Source organism: Lontra canadensis, unplaced genomic scaffold (assembly GCF_010015895.1).
Source record: "Lontra canadensis isolate GAN:19392208 unplaced genomic scaffold, GSC_riverotter_1.0 scaffold181, whole genome shotgun sequence".
NCBI classification, from domain to species: domain Eukaryota; kingdom Metazoa; phylum Chordata; class Mammalia; order Carnivora; family Mustelidae; genus Lontra; species Lontra canadensis.
Window position 1 is genome coordinate 203,455 of NW_022631175.1, and position 16,921 is coordinate 220,375.

At 58.0% G+C, this 16,921-nt stretch overlaps 1 protein-coding gene across 8 annotated transcripts in view; it reads left to right on the forward strand.

Moving 5' to 3' along the window:
• The first annotated feature begins 701 nt into the window (after positions 1–701).
• FLT4 (fms related receptor tyrosine kinase 4) overlaps positions 702–16,921 on the forward strand; it is a 38,528-nt gene continuing 22,308 nt past the window's right edge. For 6 of the 8 annotated variants that reach the window (XM_032846780.1, XM_032846784.1, XM_032846787.1 and 3 more), the window contains exons 1-7: positions 702–825; positions 14,679–14,775; positions 15,187–15,431; positions 15,606–15,718; positions 15,848–16,013; positions 16,175–16,314; positions 16,651–16,819. In XM_032846780.1, the coding sequence (XP_032702671.1) occupies positions 759–825; positions 14,679–14,775; positions 15,187–15,431; positions 15,606–15,718; positions 15,848–16,013; positions 16,175–16,314; positions 16,651–16,819 (997 nt within the window). In that variant the 5' untranslated portion in view covers positions 702–758. The remainder of the gene's footprint in view (positions 826–14,678; positions 14,776–15,186; positions 15,432–15,605; positions 15,719–15,847; positions 16,014–16,174; positions 16,315–16,650; positions 16,820–16,921) is intronic. The other 2 variants (XM_032846781.1, XM_032846786.1) reach the window with 1 other exon arrangement.

The window sequence follows — 16,921 nt, forward strand, 5'->3', positions numbered from 1 at the left end:
TGAAAAGAGAAAGGAAGTCTGTGAGAGGGTTGCCAAGTCTGAGAGTAGAGTGTCACCTGATACAAGGACTTATGAATGAGCTCAGAGTAAAACTATTCGGGGGAGATCTAAGGAAGAGGCCGAGCGTCGGGGGTAGGGGGTGGGGGTGGGGGTGATTCTACTGGATGCCGCCCGCGAGGGTACAGCCCCCATCCACACCGCGCAGGTGGTAAGATGAAGCTTGCTGAACATTCCCAGAGATCTCACATACCGCTATCTCTAAGTTGTACTCATTGCTTTTTTTTTTTTTTCCTACTCCTACTTTTTTTTTTTTTTTTCCTACACTATTTATGGATGAAAGGAAATTACAGAAAAGTAGGCGCTGACACATTTCGTCCAGTCTTGACCGGGGCGGGGTTCGTCGCCTTCTTAGAGCGCAGGGGAGGGCTGGTGCGTTCCCTGCGTTCTCCGTCCACGCCGAGCGGCCCCGCGGGCTTCGGAAGTGGGACCCTAACCAGCCTCCAGCGACCGAGCAAGACGCGTTCTCTCTGACCTCGCCGGCGAGCCGTCCGGGCTGGGGAGGGGGCGGGACCGATAGGTGCGAGGGGCGGTCCGACGGGCCTTGCCCCGCCCTCGGGGGGAGGGTCCCGGCCCCGCCCCGGCCCGGACCCGCCTTGGCCGCGCCAGGCCCCAGCCCAGCCTGCGCTCGCTCAGTGCGCCCACACTCCGAGCCCCGAGCTGCGGCCGCGCAGGTCGGACCCGCGCCTCAGCGGCCGGAGATGCAGCGGGGAGCCGCGCTGTGCCTGCGCCTGTGGCTCTGCCTCGGACTGCTCGACGGCGAGCGCGGTGAGCCCTCCGCCCGCAGGAGTGCGCGGCTGGCCGCGAGCGGGGACGATTTCCCGGGGCGACGGGGACGGGCGGGGCACTGGACCCCCGGGAGCCTGGGGCAGCAGTGGAGAGGGCACTGGGAGCCCGGGGATACGGACGCGGGATGGAGCCCGGCAGACCGGGCCGGGGCCCGCCAGGCTGAGGGAAGGGCGGGCGGAGACTGCCCGCGGGTCAGACACTGGGTACGGTCTGCACCGCAGTGCGGTGCCGGGATGGTGCTCGGGGTCCTCGATCACCGTCCACTGTGGGTGGCTCAGCTCCTCTGGAGCCGGGCCGCATCGCACCGCATCCTCAGCGAGGACCCTGCCCTTGCTTACCAGCTACCGGGAGGAGTCCCGGCGCTGCACCGCGCTGCGCTCCCCACCCCGCCCCCCCGCGCAACGGGGACCGCGCACTTCCCGACGCCTCCCAGCTGCGCCCGAGATCGGTCCCCCAGAGGGCGCTCGGGGCAGGTGTCCACCTTCCCCAGGCCAGAAATTGCGGGGGCAGGGGTTCGGGGACCACCAGAGACCCGCGCCGTCGGGCGGATTGGGCGCAGGTGCACAGGGGAACTTGAGAATCTTGAGTTGACAACCCCAGGAGAGATTGACGTGGCAGAAGAAGCAGAATGCCCGCGCTCCCCGCATTTGACGGGGTATGAGCCTTTGGAGGCCAAACTCAAGAGCTCGGACTCTAAGGCAGGAGCACCCACGTAAGGGTCTTAAACACGCGGGGTATGGTCTGTGACAGGAGTATGACCAGAAGTTGCCCCCGTATGGCTGGAGAAGAGGGAGTGTGGGAGATGAGCAAAGGAACAGGGAAGTCAGAGGAGGGGTAAAGATGAGCCAGACGTCTACACAAGATCTAGCGACCCAGACAGTCAGAGGGTAGAGAGAGGGTCACAGGACCCCAGTGGTTGAGGGGAAAGTGCTGGAAGGGCTGGAGGGGGCCCTTGCTACTTTTGAACATGGCAGATATTGAACACTTAGATTCTTTTAACAATCCTCCCAAGGGAGTGTTAAACCCATTTTACAGAGGAGGGAGCATAGAACAAGGACATCTGTAACTTCCACAAGGTTTCCCAAGGCCAGCAGTAAGGGAAATGGTCCGCCCAGGTCTGTGGGATAAGAGACCTGTTCTCTCTGCCTTCCCAGGCTGAGGGGCAGGGGACAGGGGAGAGGAAGAAGGTGTGGATGAATCTAGAGGCAGGATGGAGGACGACTCTGAGTTGGGACAGCCCAGAGAAGAGGGGCTGCCCCTTTGCCCTTCCTTGCTCCCCTGCATCCAGCCCAGGGCCTGGCTCTCACAGATACCTAGTGTGTTTGTTGAGTGACTGAATGAGTGTGGTGAGAGAAGTGAAATGGGTCAGGCTGAGGAGCGGGAGACCCCACCTTGAGGAGACATCCGGCTGGCCTTTGGGTGTCCTGTCTGAAGCTCAAGAGAGTCTGGGCTGGGGAGCTGGAGAGGGAGCAGAGCAGACTCCAGGATGGGATTCCCCCACAGGAATGTGGGAGGGAGGGAGCCAGAGGCTTCCAGGGAGGCAGGGAATGTTCTGCAAGGTGTGAGAACTGGGAGAGCCTGGGGTTGGGTGCTCCGGAGGTGGAGGAGGAATGAGGGATGAGGCCGGTCCTATGGGGAGCCCAGGTGGTTTGTACCAAAATCAGGCAGTGACAAGGAAGGGAGAGGATGTTAGCTGAAGGGGCCCATGGAGGAGGGTGGCCCAGATAGAACCCCTCCACACCCGCACAGCTGCTGGGAAATATGCCCTGCATTTGCCCTGAGGAGCTGCCAGCCTGACCCAGGATGCGGGAGCAGAAGCATAAACACTTAAGTTGCAGCCAAGTGTCAGGACAGCCAGGGTGGGTGGCCAGGTAGCGGCAGGTGAGAATCTCATGGATGCTGAAGCTGACTCCTCCAAAGTACGTGGCTAGCCCTAGATCCAGATTCTTGTCTCAGCTCGGTCCCTAAATCCCTGGCTGTGTGGTCTGGGCTGCAATTTCTTCTCCCCGCACCTCAGTTTCCCCATGCATAGCAGTGTACTGGGCAAGCATTTCAGGGGCTGTATGGGGCTGGACTTTATGGCTGGGGGTCCCAGTCTAGTTCCAAAAAGCAGTTCGTTGGCAGTGTCCCTGGGGAGAGGGCAGGTCACAGAGGACTGGCTTTTGCTTTTTGGGTTTAGTCTGGAGAGTGGCTGTCTATGCCACTGGACGGTGGGCGATCTGCTCAGGAACAGCCGGGCAGCTAGGTTGCCCTGCCCTGAGGACATTGGCCCCTGCTGTGGGCTGAATCTCATGTGGCCAGCCATTCAGCTCTTCGTTGTCCCTGCTCCTTGGGCCTGAGCCAGACCCAGGTGTGGACAGGCAGTGGGGGAGGGACAGGGCATGCCAGTCAGACAGGATGTGGGGGGCTGGGCCACCTTACTCGGTCCTGTGGGCCACTGGTCCCAGCTCAGTCACTGTGGCTGAAGGGCTCTCTTCCTCCTCAGGGCACAGAGCCCACATGACCAGACACTAAGACTGAGAATGAAGTGTAATGAGGATTATCTGGCCAGCTCCCCACTCTGCCACCCCCATGCTGCCCCAGGCGGTGGGACCCAGACCCAGGGAAGGAGACTGTAGTTCTATGCAAGTCACAAGCTTCGGTACCTGCTCAAAGTGGCTCAGGGAGGGTTTGGACCAGCCCCACCCTGCAGGGGTTTTCCTGAGTGCCAGCCTGGCTGGGACACAGACATGGTATCAGACATCTCTACTGTAGGGACAGAAGTGCTCAGAACCCCCATGAGGCCCAGCTGGTAGCCATGGGCTGCAGAGGAAGGGGGCATCACTTCTAGCTTGGGGTTTCTTGAAGAAATCTCCAGACTTCAGGGAAGGGAATTCCAAGGAGGGCCAAGAACCCCTCCAAGGCTCAGAGGAGGGAGAGTCCAGTTGGTGTATGGGGACTTGGGGGTAGTCAGATAAGGCTAGAGTCTCCAGGGGGCCAGAGGTAGGGTGGGGGAAGTGAGGCAGTTGGAGGTGGCAGGAGCCAGCAGCACACCTGCAAAAGGGAGGTTCTGGGCAAAACAAGGTGGGAGCCCACAGCTAGGAGGCTATGGCCGGGGAAGAGGCAGCTGTGGGGGGAAGGGGTGAGAGGGATGCATACTAGTTAGTCTCTAGCTTAAGTCACAGAATGGGTCATGAAGGTGGTTAATCAGGTGGGGACCCCGTGAGGAGGAGCGCAGGTGGGGCAAGACGAAGGGCTGCGGGGAGCCAGGTCCTTCAGGAGGAGGTTCCCGGTGGGAGTTCCCAGTTGATAAAACTGGGTCAGATAAGGAAGGAGGAAACTTGGGGCACTTGACTATAATAGGGCAGAGGGCAATCCAGGAACCCAGGAAAATTAAGTGGGGTCTTAGCCAGAAGGGAGTGTCTGGTTTACACTCCTCAGGCTGTGGTTTGGACACTTTCCCCCACAGGGCAGGTTTCTGCCCACCAGGGCTTCCCAGTCCCCCATGACTCTCTGAGAGTCCTCTCCGGGAGGGAGGTGGACCGAGGGAGGAGCGTGGAGAGCCCCTCACACTCCCTGCGCTGACTTTGGAGCCAAAGGCAGCCAAAGACGTGTCCAGCTGGAGCCAGGGATTCCTGAGTTTCGATCCTTTTCAGACACTGGCTTCCTCTGGGATCTCAGTTTTCCGGTCACGCCGAAGGGAGAAGTCTGGGAGCAGGAAGGTGCGGGCATTTGGGGCTGGCAGGGCTGGGTTTGGGTGCGGCAGCAGCAGGCACGCCCCCGGGCCAGGGCTCCTGTGCCTCAGGGGCCCCCACGCTCCCCCCACCTCTGCCCCGAGCCAGGCCAGGGTGTGGGAGCCCCGCAAGCAGGCGCAGGTCACAGTGGCGAGTGGGGGAGCCCCGCCACGTGGCCAGCGAGGTCAGCAGGGGTTCATGGGAAAGGACTTGTCGGCCACAGGAGAGGACATCCTGCCTGCATTTCCCTCTTCCTGCGGCAGGAGCCCACGGCCCCGATTTAGCAGCTCTGGGGGGCCACCTCTGAGCCAGCTGGGCTGTCTGATAACACCGCCCGTCCTGCTGCCGCGGAGCAGAGTCCTGACCCCAGGCAGGCCATGGCAACTGCCTGGCACAGCGGACTGCACCCACAGCTGCAGGGAGCTCAGCCTCTGCCAGGGGTGCCCCTTCCCCCCACCCTCTGGGGGTAGTCTAGTGGCTCCTGGTCCCACTCAGCCTCACCTCTGTCCCTGCTTCCAGAAAGGTGCCCCAGCGGGGACCTTTCTAAAACACAGATCAGAGCTTTCCGCAGCACCCCCAGCCAGCGATAAGCCCAACTTCTTGAGCCAGTGGTCCAAACCCTTCCTGCCGGGGTCCCAAGGGCATCCTTAACCCCATGTCTGCCTAGCCTGCACCCACCGCACACCCCAGCTCCCAGCACGTGACCTTTCTCCTGCTCTAGATACACCCTGCCTTCGGAGGGGCTGCCAAGAACTCCAGGCAGAGGATGGGACTGCTCTGAGTGGGTGGGTTTCCGGTGGGGGGGGGCTTCATTCCCACACACTGTGTGCCCCCCAGAGCATTGGAATGAGGGCTTTCAGGTGGGTTTGGGGGAAGAAGCTCTGATCCTCACCCAACCTAAAGCGTCATCCTCAGAGCTACACCAAATTCTGCCAAATGGAGGTTCATCCGTATAAAGCAGCACACAGGGGCACAGAGGTGTGCCTTTGGAGTGTCTAGAAGTGGGGCCTCACCTCAGTGTAAAACAGTTCATCAGACTGCTTTACACCAGGGTATGTGAAGGTTTTAGCTTTGTGTCATGGCTTACTGGGTCCGTCTTGGAGATCAGGAGTTAAGGCTGGGGGTGGGGATGGCTCACAAGGCTTTGAAGGAGTGTCGGGGGTCAGGGATCTGGTCCCAGACGGCATGGGGGCCAAGGGGTCAGAAGGGGCAGATGGTTGTCCGCATCCCTCAGTGAAGGGTCTGGTGGGGTGGGCAGGTGGGGGCCTAAATTTCTGACCACCTCTTGGACATTTTTATCTTGATTGTCCCAGAGACTTTTCAAAAGGAGCATACACCCCGCAGACACCTTGCCTTTCTGCCAAGTCTACCCTTGACCAGCATGCCTACCTCCCTTCAGGACATCTCCACCTCCATCACTCACCTCCACACCTGCCCACCCACTCTTTGCTGTCCCTTTGCTCCCCAGACCCTCAGGGAGTTGGGGCAGTCACAGGCCAAGTCACGTGCTGGGGACCCCGCCATGAAAGGCAAGCATAAGCCCCCTCCTCCTTGCACCAAGCAGCTGTCAGATGCAATGGGCCGACCACTGCACGGAGCCACAGAAACATGCAGCAGGGACCCAAGGAGAGGGCTTCAACATGTGGCTCTAGGATTGGAGGGAGCAGCAGTCGCCTGTAAGGCCATGGGAAGAACGCAGCTTCTACCCCCAAGTAATGTAGTGGTTTTAGGCAGGAGAGGGACTTGTGTTCTAGAAAAAGAATCTAGCCACTGGGTAACTCTAGACCAGTGGGGAGACACTGGCATGGCAAGCCAGGGGATGGACGTTGAGGCTGGCTGGACAGTGGGTTGGAGGGGCGGGGGACTGGACGGGGGCTGTCCCAGGATCTGGCTTTCTGGGCGCAAGGTGTTCCCTGCTTGGTGTCTGAGCATGAAGCACTTTGCTGGGGAGGGGGGCGGGCAGGGAGAGAAGAGGGGCAAACCTGGAGCTCCCAGGTTTGGGAACCCCCACCGCCACCTTTGGTGCTGCCTCTGAGGATGGACATGACTTCATGACCAGTTGGCTGTGGGGGCTCAGTGGAGTTAGAAATGCCAGGTGACCGCCATGAGGATGGCAAACTGTAGTGGAAGGGAGAGCCGTGCTTCCAGGGCTGCTGTAGAAAAGACAGTTTGAACTACAGAAACCCCAAGAATACAGACATGTACAGAGTAAGGAGTAGCTTCCTGCGATCCTGTCCCCCAGAGATAATCTCTGAGCAGCACGTTAACCCCTGTACCTTTAGTTTTCCCAACTGCAAAATGACAAGAACAGAGCCCACCTCAGGGGGCATGAGTGGGGGGATGGGGTGTGCAGGTGCACAGGCCGCGCCTGGCACTCAGAAAGTGCTAAATCCGTGTTTGCTATTATTACCCTAACAGGATGTCTGGGGTAAGCAGAATGGGGTGGGGGTGGGGAGGTCAACGAGTATGAGCCTTCCTTTAGTGCTGAGTCCCTATTTGCCTGTTTGCCTACGACCTTGCCAATACTGGGAATTCTCCACCTTTTAAACATGTGCTCGTCTTGTGGGTTGGGGGGTCGTGCGCCCTATGGTTCTAGTTTTCCTGCCCCACAGTGGGTATGGTCTGTTCTGAGGGGCTGGGTGGGGTGCCCTGCCAGAGACATTTTGGAAGAAAGTCCTCCCTTCCCTCCCCACCGATGGCAGGCACTCAGGAAAGCTGCCAGGAAGGGTGGAACAGCTCTAAGGTAGGCTTGGAGCCTTGCAAGGGGCCATCACCAGGAGGAGGGAGCACACCAGTGTGCAAGGCCAACAACACTTTCCTGTGGCCTCCTTGCCCCACATCTGTTCCATCTACCTGGCAGCCCAAGTTCTAGCTTCCCTGGTAGCCCAAGGAGCTAGAACTTTCCCATATTCTACCCTCACCTGTCCCCTCTGCCCTGTGTGTTCTCCCGGGCCAGCCAGCTCCTACTCATTCTACAAAGCACGTTTCATCTCACCCCCTCCTACCAGTAGGGCCTTCTCTGACCCACCCCCACCACCACCATAGCTGTGGTGTGCAAAACACTCAGCAGGCGGTGACAGCCACGGGCTGGGTGCTCATGAGCCAGCAACAGTTTGTTCTTGCGATGGGTTGTGACATGCTATCATGTTAGGTGTGGTTCCCTATCTTCCTAGGGATAATTCTCATTTTGCAAGTGGGAAAACTGCGGCTTGGAAAGAGGAAGGGCCCTCCCCGAGGCCACACAGCTAGAGATCGGCATTGTGGGGCACACAGCCAGGCTTGGGGGGGGGCTCCAAGCACACTCTGGGAACAGCCCCTCTTATCCCAGCCATCTCAGTCTTGTAGGGTCAGGGGACTGTGACCTCTTGACTGTCACCCTTGGCCTCTGGAGGCACAGAGGTTACCAGCCAGGTGTGGAGGGTTTGGAGGTGGGGGGAATCTAGGACCGAACACCCTTGTGCCTCCCCTCCAAGAGTGAAGGGAGAGGGACCTTGAGCAGGTCTCCCCAAACCCACCCACCTCTAGGACACATGCATAGAGACCTCAAGCCTGGCCTCCCCTGGCCAGCTGTCCCCCATGTTTCTCCTTCAGCTTGCCTCCAGTCTGCAGCCTGGCCCCTAGCTGCCTCTGTTGTCCTGGGCACAGCTGCTAAGGAGATTGTGGATCAGACTGGCAGGACTTCCACCTAGTCCCCCTCGCCCACAGAATGACCACGACAGCGTCTGCAGTAAGAAATTGTCAGTGCTTGGAGGGGCACCCCTGAGCTCACAGACCATCTGGACTTCATCCCTGGGTTGGCTATGCTGCACCTGAGGACAGAGCCATGACTAAGGACAGGGACAGGGGAGAGACCAGGCGCTCAGTCACAGGTCTTGGAGTAGGAGCAATGATTCTCCAGGCACAGAGAACAGGAAAGAACAAAGGACACCACCTGAGGCCCGCAGGGAGGTGGGCAAGGACCTGGTGGATGCTGGAGGTGGCAGCAGCACTGGGAGGTGAAGCTGACCAGGAGGGCAGGGCCTGTTGGATGGGCTTCACCCTGGAGGCCAGGCCAAGGGCATGCACAGCTCCGGAAGGCCACAAGCAGCCAGTGAGGGTGTCCCCAGACCACGACAGCCCTCTAGGCTGTCGCTCAGACAGATTGGAAGCCAGAAAGGAAGCTGCTGGAGAGTAGAGAGGCAGGCACTCAGGGTCGTGCTGGGAGAGAAGGAGGCAGAGAGATGTGAGGAGTGGGAACTGGGCAGGGACAGGCCTGGATTCAGCCAGACCTGGGCGCCTGCATGGCTGCCTCTGTGGGTCCTAGAGCCTCAGTTTCCTTGTTGCTGACTGGACTCATGATTCTTCCCTTCCTCCCGGGTCGTGTGAAGATCAAAGGAGCCAACAACTGCAAGGCCGTGGTTAGTGCCTAACGCAGAGGACTGCCCACATCCCCGCCTCCTGCCACTCGCCCCTCACCCAGGATCCCAGTGTGCTGCTCCCACAGCCGGCTGCCTGTGGCTGACGCCAGGGTCCCCACTGCCCAAGGCTGCTGACAGCACAGAGAAGAGGAGGTGTGGACTCTGGCCTCCCTGACCTCAGCCCGGCGCCTGCCCCGACTGCTCTGTAGTGAGCTGGGGGGCCAGGGCCATAGGCCAGGGGAAGGAAGAAGCCAGTTCCTGGGCCAGGAACAGGAAGGCAGGGGGAGTGCAGCAGAGGCCAGGATGACAGCGCTTCCTGCTGTGGGAAGGGAAGGACACTGGGGACAGACAACAGCCCAGCAGGAAGGATGCATCTTCGCTGGGTTTGCAGGTGGGGGCTGGGCAGCATGGAACCTCTGGGCAAGAGAGTCATTGAGTCAGATCTGTCTTAGCTACTGAACATTCTAGGGTACGCATGGTCACCAGGGAGCTTGGTCTTTAAGACTGGAAACATATTTTGCAGAGGAATGACAGGTTCTGACCATAGTTCCAACCCAAAAGAAAACCTGAGGCCTGTTTAGCCAGCCAGTCAGCCATCCACCTCTCCATCCATCCACCCATCCATCCATGTATCTATCCATTCATGTATCCATCCACCTATCCTTCTATCCGTCTGTCCATCTATCTATCCATCTGTCCTTCTATCTATCCATCTGTCCATCCAACCATCCATCCATCCATCCAACCTTCCACCCATCTATCCATCCTTCTATCCATCTGTCCATCTATCCCTCTATCCTTCTACCTAGCCATCCTTCTTCCATCCTTTCATCCATTCACCTATCCATCCTTCCATCAACCATCCTTCCATCCATCCATCCTTCTATCCATTTGTCTGTACATCTGTTCTTCCACCTAGCCATCCTTCATTTCAACCAACCATTCATCCTTGTACTTATCTATTTGTCCTTCTATTCATCTCTCTGTCCACCTGACAATCCAGCTGGCCATCTCTCCATCCATCCACCCATATTCCCATCCATTCACTCATTTATTCATCCATCCATCCATCCGTCCATCTACTCACCCATTTATTCATTCAGCAGGTGTTTAAAGAGTCTTGACTCTGTGCCAGATGCTGTGCTAGAGGCGGGGTGGGGTAAAAAAGGAGACTGTCCTGGTCCTTTGAAATTTACCCCCACTGAAATTTACTGTCTAGTAGAGGAAATGGAAAAACATAAGTTGAGGGACACCTAAGTGGCTCAGTCAATTAAGTGGCTGCCTTCAGCTCAGGTCATGATCCTGGGATCGAGCCCCACATGGGGCTGCCTGCTCAGCAGGGACTCTGATTCTCCCTGTCCCTCTGCCTGCCACTCCCCCCCTACTTGTGCTCTCTCCGTCTCTCTCTCATATAAATAAATAAAATCTTTTTTAAAAAGAATGTAAATTGAACAGACAAATAAATAAATAAGTTAATTACAAATCGCAACAAGAAGGATGAAGTAACCAGGAGGCTAAAATAGATACTAAAAGGTGACTTAGGTTTTGGACGGGGTGAGAAGTCATGACTAAGCTAAGATTTGAGGGTGAGAAGAAGCCAGCCTGTGCAGGGCATGTGAGAGGGGGCAAATCAAAAGAAGTATGTGCAAAGGCCCTGGGACAGGAAGGAACATGCATGTTATGGGACAGCCTAAAGGGCAAGATGGCTGAAGGACATGAACACAAGGTGAGAGTGGCCCAAGAGGGTATGGAAAGGAGGTCAGTGTTCCAGCCACGAGTTTGGATTTTCCTGAAAATGCAGTGGGAAGTCACTGATGGGGTTGAAGCACAAGGATGATATGGCCCCTTTCTGTTTCTTAACTATGTGCAAGACTGGAGAAAGGTAAGAGTAGGCCCAGGAACCCACTTTGGGGCTGAATGCAGTCGAGCCCGCCCCAGTATTAGAGCAGGGGCTGGCTCTGGGATGCTTTGGTGGTGGATTGGACAGGGTGAGTAGAATCTCATCCATAGCTTCTCCCATAGGGGATATGGGAACTATCAAGGAGAATCCTTGGCAAGAGTGAAGAAAGTATGAGTCTGGAGTTCAACATCAGAAATGTGGGACCTGGGGTGTCTGTAAGATGGCCAAGCACTATGGCAACTGGATACTTCAGGTTGGAGTTGAGAGAAGGACAGGAGGTAGAAGAAACTCTGGAGGTATCTGGACACTTAGGGGAGAGACCTATAAGGAAGAGAGTGAGGAGTGATACATGTGATGCTGGGCAGAGGGGAAAGAGGAAGACAAGGAGACAGTGAGCTCACAGAAGGTGGCAGAGGAGGAGACAGGGCTGCTCCCTGCCTGAAGTGACCATGGTTCCTGCGGCATGGAGATCATGTGATGCCTTGACCAATGGCTCCATATAACTTGGGTGACATCTGCAGCCAGAGGGGGGATGAGCCAATGTGAAAGGAAGGGACAGCAAGCAGAGTTTTTGCTGTGAAGGGAAATAGTTAAGGGGGCAGGTCTGGAAAGGAATAGAGGATGAAGGGGTTTGGCAGGGGTATGTTGTTTATAGGATGGGAGATGGAAGGCTTGGCCTTGGGAGGGGCAGTGTCAGAAGGTTTCCAGGACCCAGGCAGGGGGTGAGGAGTTTGGATGTAGGAAGATGATCTCCATCTAATGGCTTTACTTCATTAATGCTGAGAGTGAGGGAGAAGAGAACACCATGAACTTCAGTCCAAGGGCCCATTTAGGGTCTGTCTACAGGATAAGAAAGTAGGGGGCAACAGCACAGAGCTCTGGCTCTGGCACAGAGCCACTGGGGGCCATGGTGGTGCTGCAGGGTTGGGGTGGAAGGTGAGAGGCAAGGAAAGAATGCAAATGATGGGCTGAGGTCCCCACTGAGCCAGGACAAGGATGAGGCCAGGAGGGGCTATCTGAGGAGGAGTCCCTGGACTGGGAGTTTTGATGAGGCTGAAGGACTTAGCGGTGGTGGGACAAGGGCATCTAGCAAGAGGCAGGGGAGATGGGGAGAGCAGGACAGGAGGCAGGAACTCGGTGATGGCATAGGTTCTGGTAAGGACCAGGTCCAGGGTGTGCCCAGGAAGTGAGTGGCTGAGAGGAGGAGGGAGGACAGTGGAGATGAGGACCACAAAGGCCAGGACACTGGTGAGTCATCTGTGTGGATGTTGAAACCATGAGGATTGGCCTGAGTTGGGGCGATGGGAGCTGGAGAGCCAGGAGCAAAGAATGAGGGGAAATAACCAGGACAGCAGCTAATGACAGCTTTAGCGGGGAGCAGGTGATACCATCAGAGAGGGGAGATGACATCAGGAAGCCCTCCACTGCCAGGCATGTACCATGGAAAGTGCTACTACCTCAGGGAAAGCGGTGCTTCAGAAGGTTTCAGGTTTCAGTTAAGGCAAGAGGGATGGAGGAAGACAGTGAGGTCTACAGCACAGTCTGATGATCATTCAGGGCCTGGTGGAAGTGAGTAAAGATGGGGCACTGGAGGGGCAACAAGGGAGAGACTTGCACAGATGGATGAAAGGGGTGGCAAAGACAATAGATGGTCTGCCTGTTTAGTACAGTGATGTGGATTCTTCCTTTGGTGATATAGTGTCCTCTAGGGAGGAAGATCCTACAAGCCCCATTCACCAGCCATCAACCCACTCCAGCATCCACCCTTCCACCCACAATCCACCCACCCATCCACCCGTCCATCCCCATCCACCCATCTACTCCTATCTACCCACAATCCAACCATCCACCCCCATCCTCTCATCCTCCCACAATCAACCACCCATCCACCTGTCCACTCCAATCCACCCACCCACCCTCCATTCACCAACCCACCCATCCACCCATCCTCCCACAATCCACTCATCCATTCACGACCCATTCATCTACCCATCCACTGTCCACCCACCCACCCATCACTCATTCATCATTCCATCCATCCACTATCCATCTACCCACCATCAACCCATCCAACTATCCATCCACCCATCCACCCTCCCAACTATCCAAGCACCCACCCATTTACTTATTTATCTGATCATCCATCACCCATCCTACCATTACTGAATCCATCCCCCCAACCTTCAGTGTGCCTCTCCTTTGTACTGAACTTAGGAAGATGAAGAAAATACAGCCTCTCTTCAGATGTGACCAGAAAACCACAATTCAGCTTGAGACGTATTCTAACACCAGGGGCCCAGGAGGCAGAAGCTGCCTGAGTAACGTTGATTGCCCCACCACAGGGAAGGGATAAGTGAACTAGGCCCTGAAGAGGGGGATCCTCAGGAGGAAAGGAAGTACAGATGTCCAGGGCAAAAAGACAGGTGAAGGCAAAGACTTCAAGATAGGAAAAGCCTGAGGGTTCCTGGGTGGCTCAGTTAGTTAAGCATCTGCCTTCAACTCAGGTCATGATCCCAAGATCCTGGGATCGAGCCCCACATCCGGCTCCCTGCTCTGTGGGAAGTCTGCTTCTCCCTATCCCTCTACCCCTCCCCATGCTTGTAATACTCACTCTCTCTCTCTCTCTCTCTCTCTTCCTCTCAAATAAATAAATTAAATCTTAAAAAAAAAAAGATATGAAAAGCCTGGCACTTTGGTCCCAAAGTGAGACCTTTGGTCCCAATGGTGAGATCTCTGTGCATCTCAGAGATGTATCAGGAGATAAAGGGGGAGAGCAGGCAGTGGGCAGAGTCCTGGTGTGCCCCTACTTCATCTGAAAGTGAGAGTGCCCTCCAGCAGGAGGGCCTCCATTTCCCTGTCTGTACAATGGGACTAGATGCACAGTGAGGAGTTTCTGCCTCTGGCCTACAGTGGTGTGGTGCCTGGAAAGTTTTGGCCAGCAGGAGGCACGGAAGAGAGGGGTGAACCAGGCCCTGGCTAGTGGCTGCCTTGTCCCTAGGATGCTGAAATGAGATCTTGGTGTCCAGAATGTGTCCTGGGACTGTTTTCTAGGGCAGTCAGGGTCAGGGTGGTATAAAGCAAACTACGGTGGGGGTCCCCTGGGATCCACATGCCACAGTTAGCTGCCAGTATGGGACACTGGGCATCAGAGGGCTGGACTGGGGAGGACGGGGAAGCTGGATCTGTGGGACTGGAGAGGGCTGCAGGCTGGAACCAATAGTGGGCTATGCCCCCCAGGAGGACAGGGACACAGAGGGAGGGACAGGACACAGCCCTGGGCCTCCAGCCACACAGTCCTCTCTTCCTGTTGTCTCAGGATGGTCCTGGCAGGATGCATCTGCCAGAGTTCCAGGTCCAGACCTCCCCCAAGACCTGCTCCCACCCCCACCGGGATCTCACATGCACACGCACACACACGCACACACAAGCCCACGGGCACACACACACCGACATGTCAGAGACAGACGGGTGAGGGTCGCACCTTCCAGGTGTACTCCAGTGTAGAATGAGACCTGCGGATCTCCCCCTTTGAATTCATGCTGGAGCTCAGCATATTTGAGGCGAGAAATTGGGGTTCCCTTAGGTCAGGGGTCACTGGGGGTGGGACAAGACTGCTGCCAGGGACAAGGGCCAGGGGCGCCTGAGCTAGAGATTTCTCATTGTCTTGGGGCCTTGCAGGTATGCCCAGGGCCAAGAGCTAGAGCAGCCCCGGCCCTGGGGAGGAGTGTGCTCTTAGGGGGAGGGAAGGCCCATCAGGACCAGACTGACGTCACCGTGTGAACTCACGACCCAGCACCATACTAACCCTGTGTCCCACCCCAGGCCTGGCGAGGGGCTACTCCATGACCCCCCCAACCCTAAACATCACAGAGGAGACACACGTCATTGATGCCAGTGACAGCCTGTCCATCTCCTGCAGGTACGTAGTCCTCAGCCAGGGGGACAGGGGCCTGAGTGCCCCAGGCCAAGGCAGGAGATGGTAGAGGAGAATCCAGGAGGTGCCCCCTCCCACCATGAGGGCAGAGCGACCTCAAGGCTTAGTGGGGCTCCCTGGGCACCTGAGTGTGCGTGCCTGGAAGCATGGTCTGTCCCCGGCCCTGCAGACACCTGGCACTCACCCCAGTCCTGTATCTCTCCACGCTGACCCCAGGCCAGTCCATGCCCGCCTCCCAGGTTACCCTGCATGGACCCCTGGTCCCCTACACCCACCCTCAGCCATGGCATGTGCCCCAAAATTGGGCTGTTCCAATCTCGGGGTGAGACAAGCTACCGGCAAGGCTTGTGCCCTGGGGGCTGTGGCTCGGGCTTGAGTTCTCGTGTCCTCTGCCAGAGGGCAGCACCCCCTTGAGTGGTCCTGGCCAGGGGCTCAGGAGGCACCAGCCACAGGGGAGAAGGACGGCAAGGACACAGGGGTGGTGCGAGACTGCGAGGGCACAGACACCAGGCCCTACTGCAAGATACTGCTGCTGCAGGAGGCCCGGGCCAACGACACGGGCAGCTACCGCTGCTACTACAAGTACATCAAAGCCCGCATCGAGGGCACCACGGCCGCCAGCACCTACGTGTTTGTGAGAGGTGAGGGCCCCGCGGCTGCCCGGGAGGCACGGGCACCGGGCACCAGGCACCTGCAACCCCCACCCCCAGCCTGCAGACCCGGGTAGGGGGAAGGGTTGGGGACTGCCCCTCCCCTGAGCGGAGGACCTCCCAAGCCCTGCCTTCCCCTCCCACAACCTGCCCCCTTCCCCTCAGACGTGGAGCAGCCGTTCATCAACAAGCCAGATACGTTCCTGGTCAACAGGAAAGACTCCATGTGGGTGCCCTGCTTGGTGTCCATCCCTGGCCTCAATGTCACACTGCGATCGGTACGGCCCTCCTCCCCCTCCTCCCAACTCCCGCCCCACGCTCCAGTCTCTCCCATCCCGTCCTGTCCCTGGGAAAGGTGGCCGTGGGTCTGGCCAGGAGAAAGGGCCCTGAGAGCCACCATGTCCCAGCAGCAAAGCTCAGTGCTGCAGCCCGACGGGCAGGAGGTGGTCTGGGACGACCGCAGGGGAATGCGCGTGCCCACACCGCTGCTGCGGGATGCCCTCTACCTGCAGTGTGAGACCACCTGGGGTGGCCAGGACTTCCTATCCAACCCCTTCCTCGTGCACATCACAGGTACGGGCTGCCCGGAGCAGGAGGATGATGGGGCGTCCCCCAAATCGCAGGGATGGGGCCATCGGAGCCGCAGCTGGACTCTGCGGGCACCCTGTGCCCTGCGCTCTGTGTGCCCGCCATCCCGTGAGGGGCCTGGGGGGTCACTGTGCTTGTGTCACCAGGCAATGAGCTCTATGACATCCAGCTGTTCCCCAAGAAGTCGCTGGAGCTGCTGGTCGGAGAAAAGCTGGTCCTGAACTGCACCGTGTGGGCCGAGTTCAACTCGGGCGTCACCTTCGACTGGGACTATCCAGGGAAGCAGGTGAAGCCGACAGCCCCTGCAGGGCCACACTGGAACCACCCCCAGAGGCCCCATCCCTGCCTACACCTGCCCTATGCACACACTGTCTGCAGGAGTCCCCCTCACTGCCCACGCACCTCCCCCCTGCCTGGCGCACACTGGCCTCTGAATAGAAGAGGTGTGGACCCAGTCCTTCCCAAGGAGCCCCCTGTCAGATGAAAGGGATTACCCCAAGGAACATTCTGGGTCTGAGTCCAAGGCTTCCAGAGCCACAGCTGGGCTGGGGTATGTGCCCTTGGTGCTATTTTTTCCAGAGCCCACCTGCTCTGACCCTGGGCTTCCCCTGGGTGTGGGTAGGCAGAGCGGGGTAAGTGGGTGCCAGAGCGGCGCTCCCAGCAGACTCACACAGAGCTCTCCAGCATCCTGACCATCCACAACGTCAGCCAGCACGACCTGGGCCCATACGTTTGCGAGGCCAACAACGGCATCCAGCGATTCCGGGAGAGCACCGAGGTCATTGTGCACGGTACCGCCTAGGGCTGGGCGGGGCGTCCGTCAGGCCCGGGGAACAAGGGTCCCTGTGCACTGTGGGCGGGGGTCAGAGGGCAAGGCACTCCTGAGCAGGGCG